At 35.6% G+C, this 9,834-nt stretch overlaps 1 protein-coding gene across 15 annotated transcripts in view; it reads left to right on the forward strand.

Moving 5' to 3' along the window:
• Window positions 1-9,834, forward strand: part of NEK1 (NIMA related kinase 1) — a 227,639-nt gene that overhangs the window by 46,571 nt on the left and 171,234 nt on the right. For all 15 annotated transcript variants that reach the window (XM_045463330.1, XM_045463358.1, XM_045463340.1 and 12 more), the window contains exons 11-12: window positions 6,259-6,319; window positions 8,581-8,732. In XM_045463330.1, the coding sequence (XP_045319286.1) occupies window positions 6,259-6,319; window positions 8,581-8,732 (213 nt within the window). The remainder of the gene's footprint in view (window positions 1-6,258; window positions 6,320-8,580; window positions 8,733-9,834) is intronic.

Genomic DNA, 9,834 nt, shown 5'->3' on the forward strand with positions numbered 1-9,834 from the left:
ACTTCTGAAGCCAATGGCAAGTTCACGTTGTCACCTGTGCTTTTGACTGACCAGCTATAAATCAGAGGTTCCCACAACCCCCTCCTCTGGTTTGGTTACTAGAGTGGTTCACAGAATTCAGAGAAATATTTACTTAAGTTTACCAGTTTATTGTAAAGGAATACTAACTATAAAGGATACAGATGAACAGCCAGGTGAAGGGATACATAGGGAAAGGTCTGAAAGTGTCCTGAGTGCAGGAGCTTCTGTTCAGTGAAACAGATGTGTCACCCTGCTGGCATGGTCACCAACACAGAAGCTGTCTGAATCCTGTCATTCAGATCTTTTATGTAGGCTTTATTATGTAGACATGATTGATTAAATCATTGCCCCTTAGTGTTTGATTCAACCTCTAGTCCCTTTCCTCCCCCGGAGAGGAGTAGGAATGAGAGTTCCAACACTCTAATCACGAGGCAGATTTCCCTGGCAATCAGCTTCCATTCTTAGGGGCTTTCTAGATGTCACCTCATTAACATAAATTCTGAAGTGTACTTGAAAGGGGCTTGTTAAGGGATATAGGAGTACTGATGCATAGGGGCACTTGTACCCCAATGTTTATAGTGGCACTCTCAACAATAGCCAAATTATGGAAAGAGGCTAAATGTCCATCAACTGATGAATGGATAAAGACATTGTGGTTTATATACACAATGGAGTACTATGTGGCAATGAGAAAGAATGAAATATGGCCCTTTGTAGCAACGTGGACGGAACTGGAGAGTGTTATGCTAAGTGAAATAAGCCATACAGAGAAAGACAGATACCATATGTTTTCACTCTTATGTGGATCCTGAGAAACTTAACAGGAACCCATGGGGGGAGGGGAAGGAAAAAGAAAGAAAAAAGAGAGGTTAGAGTGGGAGAGAGCCAAAGCATAAGAGATTCTTAGAAAATGAGAACAAACTGAGGGTTGATGGGGGTGGGAGGGAGGGAAGGGTGGTGATGGGTATTGAGGAGGGCATCTTTTGGGATGAGCACTGGGTGTTGTATGGAAACCAATTTGACAATAAATTTCATACATTTAAAAAAAAAAGGAAAGAAAGGGGCTTGTTAGTGGGAATGCAAGCTGGTGCAGCCACTCTGGAAAACAGTATGGAGGTTCCTCAAAAAATAGACTAAAAATAGACTAAAATAGACTAAAAATAGAACTAGCCTTTCTCCTCATTGAAAACTTAGGATATTTTCTTGAAGTAATATGATCAGTGACATTTATATTTGTAAACCAGAAGCCTATGCTTCAGCAAAAAAAAAAAAAAAAAAAAAAAAAAAAGGAAACTGTATTATATTAAACTCATGAGCCATACAATGTTTAAGTTCTGTGAACATTCCATGTACTTTCACATTCATGATGTTCTACCATGCTGTTTGCCCTGTAGGATCCTACATGCCTTGTTAACATAAAATCCCCAGTGTGGCATAAAATAAATGTCTCTTGTGTTTGTGGCACAGTGTGATGAGGGAAAAAAAAAACAAAACAAAAAAACTACCCTATGACCTAGCAATTGCACTACTAGGCATTTATTCAAGGTGTGCTGTTTCGAAGGGACACATGCACCCCCATGTTTATAGCAGCACTATCAACAATAGCTAAAGTGTGGACAGAGCCCAAATGTCCATCGATGGGTGAATGGATAAAGAAGATGTGGTATATATATACAATGGAGTATTACTCGGCAATCAAAAAGAATGAAATCTTGCCATTTGCAACTACGTGGATGGAACTGGGGGGTATTATGCTAAGTGAAATTAGTCAGAGAAAGACAAAAATCATATGACTTCATTCGTATGAGGACTTCAAGAGACAAAATAGGTGAACATAAGGGAAGGGAAACAAAAATAATATAAAAACAGGGAGGGGGACAAAACAGAAGAGACTCATAAATATGGAGACCAAACTGAGGGCTACTGGAGAGGTTGTGGGAGGGGGGATGGGCTAAATGGGTAAGGGGCACTAAGGAATCTACTTCTGACATGATTGTTGCATTATATGCTAACTAATTTGGATTTCGTAAATTTAAAAAAATTAAAAAAAATGCAGTACAATATTAAAAATAAAAGAAAGGGGCTTGTTAGGCATAACAAAAGACACCTTTATCCTTTTTGGATTTTTATACCTTTATTCTTTTTTTTTTTTTTAATTTTTTTTTTTTCAACGTTTATTTATTTTTGGGACAGAGAGAGACAGAGCATGAACGGGGGAGGGGCAGAGAGAGAGGGAGACACAGAATCGGAAACAGGCTCCAGGCTCTGAGCCATCAGCCCAGAGCCCGACGCGGGGCTCGAACTCACGGACCGCGAGATCGTGACCTGGCTGAAGTCAGACGCTTAACCGACTGCGCCACCCAGGCGCCCCTATACCTTTATTCTTAACCACTTAGGTACTTTAAGAGTTTTAGGAGCTGTGTGCCAGGAACTGGACACCGAATATTTATTTCTTAATATAAATCACCATATCACAAAATTATCCCTCTGTCTCAGGTTTCTGTTATTGTATTTTCCAATTATTTTATCATGGTACAATGTGCATAACATAAAATGCATCATTGAATGCCCTGTTTAGTGGTATTAAATAGACTTTCACTTTGATTTAGTGCCACCATTCATCTTCACAGCTCTTCACCTTGTAGAACAAACTCATTGCCCAATAACTCCTGTTCCCCTCTTCCACAACTCCTGGCAGCTGCCTGTCTACTCTCTGTCTTCTTGGGTTTCTAGCTGTAAACTTATTATTAAAAAAAAAATTTAAATCCAATATAGTTAACACACACAGTGTTATTAATTTTATGTATATGATACAGCGATTCAATGATTCTGTACAATAGTGCTTATCAAGATGGGTGTACTCTCTTAATCACTTCACCTATTTCACCCACCTCCACCTACCTCCCTTCTGGTAACCGTCTCTAACTGTAAAATTATTAAACCTTTCTGTGCCTTACTTTACTGACCTATAAACAATGGGATTATAAACATATCTGCATCATGAGGTGGTTATTTTAAAAAATTTTAATTTTTTTAAAGAATTAAAAAAATGATAATGTTTGTAAACTGCTTACTGTCTAGCATGTAGTAAGTGCTCAATATATTCAATATAAAATATCAATATATTGTTTTATTATACTAATATAAATATATTAATATCAAGTTATATGATTATATTCTATTTAATAATTCTTGGAAACCGTTCTGTGGGCATTTGTATGTATAATAGATTGTGGACTCATGATTTTTTTCTCTATTACTCACATATAGATGCGTAATAAATACTTATTGAGTTGAACTAAAATTTTAATTTGATGGGATTTGTTAAATATTTATATCAAATCGATTAGCACAGGTTATTGATATAATTTCCTGAAACTGCAATTATTTTATATTAAGTATTCGTATGGCCTATGTTAATTTAAATGACCACTGTTAAACTCTTTTTTTTTTTTTAATGCTTATTTATTTGTTTGGGGGGGTGCATAACTGAGGGAGTGGCAGAGAGAATCCCAAGCAGGCTCCACACTTTCAGGGCAGAACCAGATGGTGGGGCTTGATGTCATGAACTGTGAGATGACCTGAGCTGAATTGAGTGAGATGCTTAACTGACTGAGCCACCCAGGTGCCTGTTAAAATCTTCTGTAAATCACATACCTAGCAAAGTCATAGTTTTATTACATTTTTTTAAGTAAAAAATTTTTTAAGTGTTTATTTTAGAGAGAGAGAGAGTGTGTGTGTGCCTGAGAAAGGGAGGAGAAGAGAGAGAGGGAGACAGAGAATCTGAAGCAGGCCCTGCATTGTTAGTGCAAGGCCTGATGTGGGGCTTGAACCCATAAGCTGTGAGATCATGACCTGAGCAGAAGTCAGATGCTCAACCAACTGAACCACCCAGGCACCCCTTATTGCCTTTTTTTTTTAAATAAGTTTATTTATTTATTTTGAGACAGAGCAAGAGAGGGGCAGAGAAAGAGGGAGAGAGAGAACCACCCAGGCACCCCTTATTGCCTTTTTTTTTTAATAAGTTTATTTATTTATTATGAGACAGAGCGAGAGAGGGGCAGAGAAAGAGGGAGAGAGAGAATCCCAAGCAGCCTCCACACTGTGAACATGAGGCTGATGGTGGGGCTCAAACTCACAAACCATGAGAGTCATAACCCCAGCCCAAACCAAGAGTCGGATGCTTAACCGACTGAGCCATCCAGGCACCCCTAGTTTTATTACTTTTATGTACTCATGAGATAACTATCCAAATTCTCTGGCTTAATAGAACATCTGTGTGAACAAATAATTTTCAGAAAACAGGTGTGTATTTAACTATTCCTACAAGGAGAATACATTAGTAATCAAGAAAGCCAGTTAAAATGTGTAGATTGAAGGTTACTTATATAGGATATAGCAAGAATCTCTGAAATTTAGGTATCTTATAATACTCCTTTGTTATAAATAACATTTTCAAGGATGATTTATGATGCAATATACTATTGCTTTTTGCAACTACTTCATTGAATCTTGCTGCAGTTTCCCCCCACCCCCACCCCACCCCATCCCAAAACCAGTGGTTAGGACATGCAGTGTCAAGCACTAGAATTCAACTAGCCAGCAATGAAAGAAAATATTCAAGCCTAGTAGGTCAAGATTTATAATATGGAAAGAAAAAAAAAAGCAGATTATGATTATTAACAAGTAGAATATTGGATAGTATGTGTTTAGTATATGTATAGCTTCTTGTTGCTATTTAGATATCACTTAGATTTCATTTTTCATGAAAGCTCTTCTTTGATTCCTAAGGTCTCTTTTCTGCTGTATATCATTAGTTCCGTATTCTAGTGAGAAAGTTTATAATACATGTTTTATGGCTTAAACTTTGAAACAATTTATGAGCTTTTTTATATGAACTACAATAATATTCTGTAGGGTTTTTTTTTTTTTTTAATCTCTTCTTACTTCTCTATCTACCATCAGCCAAGGTTTAATAGGACTTAATTCTCAATCTTGCACACCTTGGAAGAAGCTTGACAAATCATGGTTAAACTCTACTTCATTAGGAGTATAGGTGCTGTCCAATAGTGCTTTCTGTGATGGGAGTATTTTATATATGCATTGTCCATTATTGTAGCCACCAGCCATATGTGGTTATTGAACAGTTAGGATGTGCCTAGTGTGACCAGTGGGTTGAATTTTAAGTTGTATTTATTTAAATTGTTAATCTAAATAACTACATATGGGTGGCAACTATGTTGGATAGCACAGCATAGAGATTTCAGAATCTTCTCGGGTTATATATGCCACATCTCTTAGTTCATATTGCATTCACACAAAAAAGTAAAACTCACATTCAAGCAGTGAAAGAAACTTGCCCGGTTTGGGGCAAGTTGGAGTTCGTAAGTCACCCATTTTATTTCTATGAAAAAGGAGGGGACAAAATGCAAATGTTCAGAAGAGAATATATATTTACACAGTTGCTCTGAATTGCCTATGAACCAGACCTTCACTTAATTTATCTTTTGGTGAAGTGGTTCTCAAGGTTCAGCATACATAAAAAATCATTTGGAAGACATTGGTAGGTCCCATTGCTACAATTTCTATTTTAGTGATTCTGAGGTGGGAGAACATGAGGATTTCCACTATTGAATACATCCCCAGTGGTGCCATTTCTGCCAGTATGAGATTGAAAACTGCTATATGGGAATCCTTAATGGGACAGATGACCATCTCAGTCATGGTTTTTTTGCCTGTTGGAGATTCTGTTCCACTGCTACTGTGGAACTGTTTTCTCCAGGAGGCCTCATTTCTCTTAAAGAGAAAATTCACTTGCTCTTCCCTACCCTACCCAGTAAGAAACAAAACAGACTGAAAATTGAGTTAAATCTTTGTTGACATCATCGTTTTGCACTTAAAGAGGGAAAAAAATTTAGTGAGAGAAAATGACTTCAGGAAATGTGATTTTTGGTTCTCAAAATATGCTCATGAATGCTAGGGAATAAGTATTAGAGTATTTTAGTAATAGTAAAAAGAGATATATGTTGAATTATGTAAGAATTTTGTAAGAGTGGAAGGGAATTAGCATGAGATGAATTTGGTGAATGGGTTACTTAGGTTTAGTAAGTATAGTTTATCTGATAGCATATTTGTGACTGAAAAAGGGAGAAAATGTAATCTGATTAATGGATAGGTTTCTTGTTTTGGCAAATTAACATCTTTTCTAACTTTTTCTTTGTCCTCTTTCAATCTAAGCTTATAGCAGAAGAATTTTGTCTAAAAACATTTTCCAAGTTTGGAGTGCAGCCTATACCAGGTAAGTGAAATTAATGTGAGTCCAAACAGGTATGTTTGCAGTAATTAATACACTAATGCTAACTAGTAATTCTCTCTAATTGTATTAGAGATATACGTAGGTATAATAAGTTGGGATAATTGTAGATACATTTAATTCAGGGGAAATGCATCTTTAAATTATTTTTGAGAGATGACAATGTATAACACTTTCTGATGAATTAATAACAAAATTTCCATTTCTTGTCTGCCTTATTTAATGAAATCTATCTTGAAATTGTCCTTCTTAGCTGCTGTTCTAAGATTGTTGTAGAATGTTGTAAAATGTCTTAGGTGTACATCTTTATGTAATATATTTTTCTTTGAGAAATACTTCATATTCTAAAATTTTTAAAAAGTAAGTTAATATGAAGTTGGGTACCTTACCAAGGATAATTTTCTTTTAAATGTGGCCAACAGCAGCAGAATATTTATAAGATTGTGGGTATGGTTATGTACTATGTGTATGTATATTTGTATGCAAAGGACACTGTATTTCTTCTTCATAGAATGATACCGGAATGGATTTCTAAAGTCAGTGGAAGTTATGTAAGATTTGAAGAGTATATTGTTTTTCAAACATAATGCTTTGTGTGTCTCCATTTTGAGTTTGAGTCAGTTACTAGAAAAAAATACCGTATTATAAAACTGAGCCCATGGAAGCTGGAAGTGGGATGGCAGTGTGTTCGTAGGAAGGCCAGCAATATTTACCTCTTCCTAAAGACACTTAGACTCATCTTCTCAGGGTGCAGAGACTGTCAGTCCCTGGGAAATCAATTCACTCTAAACGAAATTCACAAGAGACAGACAAACAGCAGAATCAGCATGTCTCTCCTGGAGGTCACGCCTCATGAGAAGTCACATCTTGATCAAAAAGCCTCATTGTCACAAAGACCAAAATATTCCATGTCAGCACATTCTTTCCATGTAGATAAGCCTACATAGGAATTAGAAAGTTAATTTGTTGTAAGAGCAGTTGGATGAATGAAATGTTTAATATCATGAGGCTCAAATAGGAGTTGTATTGCTGATGGGCCTGTAGATACTTTGTGGGCTCCAACTCCCCATATTAAGCTTTATTCTGCTGGTAGCCTTGTCACTGAGCCTGAAAAGTACCACCAAATCAGTGACGTAATTCTCCCTCTTTTCTGGGTGTGAATGGGAACTATTCAATATTTTTCTCTTGGGAATCTTCATTTTTACACTTTTGTGACTTTATCTCCTTTTCCAGTATGTATGCCAGTATGTGTACTGGTATACATAGTATTTCTTTGGTTATGTTAATACATTTAGCCAAGTTACAGCGTTGTGATGTTGTATATATGTGTTCTGATTTGATCTTACAGTTGAACTCTCAGAGGGAAATTGTTTCTTTCACTTTTCTTAGTTCCTAGTTAATGTCTCTGAGAGACATAAATAGTAGACTTTCCTCTAAATTTCTTCAATTTAAACGTTTTTCTTGAATTTATTATTGTTCTAAGATTGACTTCACCTTGTCTAGGTTTCAGTAGTAATTGAATTCATTATTGCTGTAGTACTTACCCTTTTTATATATCTCTTCTGATTATTTCTTTAAAAGCAGTCCATAAACCTTATTCTTGATACAGATTCCCCTCCAGAAAGTTTGACCATTTTATATTCCTACCATTAGTGTATAAAGGTACCCATTCCATTAGACCCTGAGCTCTAATAATTGTTTTAAAGTCTTTGTTCTTCTGTAGGTCTGTATCGTTCAGATTATATAGATAAAGAAAGTGTTAATGTTGCTCAAAATGATGGTGTTAGTGTTTAATAGTTACTCTTAAAGTTTATGTGCTAATTTTGAAAGTAATTTCTAAAACAGTAAGTGTTCTTTTAAAAACATTTTTAACAGCTTTGTTAATTATTCTGTACCTTTCAATTACCTATTTACAGTATATAATTCAGTGTTTTTTAGTATATTCACAGATTTATACAGTCATCACTCACAGTCAATTTTAGGGATATGCTTTTTTTTAATGTGAAATTTTCAATATCTTAGAGATGTGTGGCCTTTTGATTTTTTTTTCCAAAAAGTGGCTTTAGAATCAAATAGTTTATAATGAAGGCATTGACATGTGCTAAGGTGTGAATAAGATGTTTAACGAAAAGTCTCAAGTGTTGTCAATGATGGTAAAAATGAAAAAGTGCTATCTTGAAGAATTTTGAAAGTAAAGATTTGATATAAAGAACTCTAGAAAAAACTCTTTGTATCTTTCCATGTAGCTAAAAGACCAGCTTCAGGACAAAGCTTGGCTTCTGTTGTGTCTGCTCAGAAAATTACAAAGCCTGCCGCTAAATACGGAGTACCTTTAACATATAAGAAATTTGGAGATAAAAAATTACATGAAAAGAAACCACTTCAAAAACATAAACAGGTATGATCATATTACAAACTGTGTTAGTAACAAATTAAATTTGATCTTTTTTTTTTTTATTGCAGCTCAATTCAGTTATCTTGATACTTATAGCATTGTTTTCATTAAGTTACTAAAGAACATTGCTATTCCCTGCTTCATCAGTCTTCTAAAACTGGGAAGACTTACCAAAATCACAAGGAAACATGAAGTAGATATATTAAGTAGTTGGTGCAATAAAGAGAAAGTGATGTTATCTGTGAAATCACTTTTGAACAACCTGAGTAGAGCGTTTGTTTTTGTGCCTAAAACAAGTAAATGTAATACACTTGTTGAAAATGTGGTAAAAATTTGTATTTGAGAATTCACAATCAGATCAATAAATCAAAATCATAGAGCTGGAAGGAATGTTACTGTATAGTCTGCTTTGTAGTATTTAATTATATATATATTTTTTTTTTCTGGGGGAGAGCGCAAGAGAGAGCACATGTGTGTCCTCCCACGCACGTGCTGCCCCCCTCCATCCCCCCCCGCCACGTGCATGGGAGAGAGGCAGAGGGAAAGGGAAAGAGAATCTTAAGCAGGCTCGATCTCATGACTGTAAGATCATGACCTGAACCAAAATCAGGAGTTGGCACTTAACCAACTGAGCCACCAGGCACCCCTACTTGGTAATATTTCATCTGAAAAAATTAAGGCCTATAGCATTTTTAGGTGACATGCCTAAGAACACAGTGTTAGTTGCAGGAATTTGTCATTTTTCTTCATGTCAATAGCTGCATGCCTTGGCATATGAAACCTGTTTTGTTTTGGACTACATATGCACCTATATGCATACATACATATATATGTGTTTAGGCACATGTGAACACATTGCTGTAAGATAAACTTCATGGTAGGAATCATCAGTCTCTTTGGTTAAAATCTGTCATAAGGTAGTTCAAATGATTATTGTAAGTTAGTCTTCAAATAACTTGTGTAAGTCAGCATCCAGTCAGGAGAAAAAACACATAATAATTTTATCAAGGGAAGTTTAATATAAATAATCAGTAACTATTTTTAGGGAATGAACTTTAAGGGATAAAGAACTCTAAAGAATATAGGAATAGCAGATCATAGGAAG

The sequence above is a fragment of the Leopardus geoffroyi genome, chromosome B1 (genome assembly GCF_018350155.1).
Source record: "Leopardus geoffroyi isolate Oge1 chromosome B1, O.geoffroyi_Oge1_pat1.0, whole genome shotgun sequence".
Taxonomy (NCBI): domain Eukaryota; kingdom Metazoa; phylum Chordata; class Mammalia; order Carnivora; family Felidae; genus Leopardus; species Leopardus geoffroyi.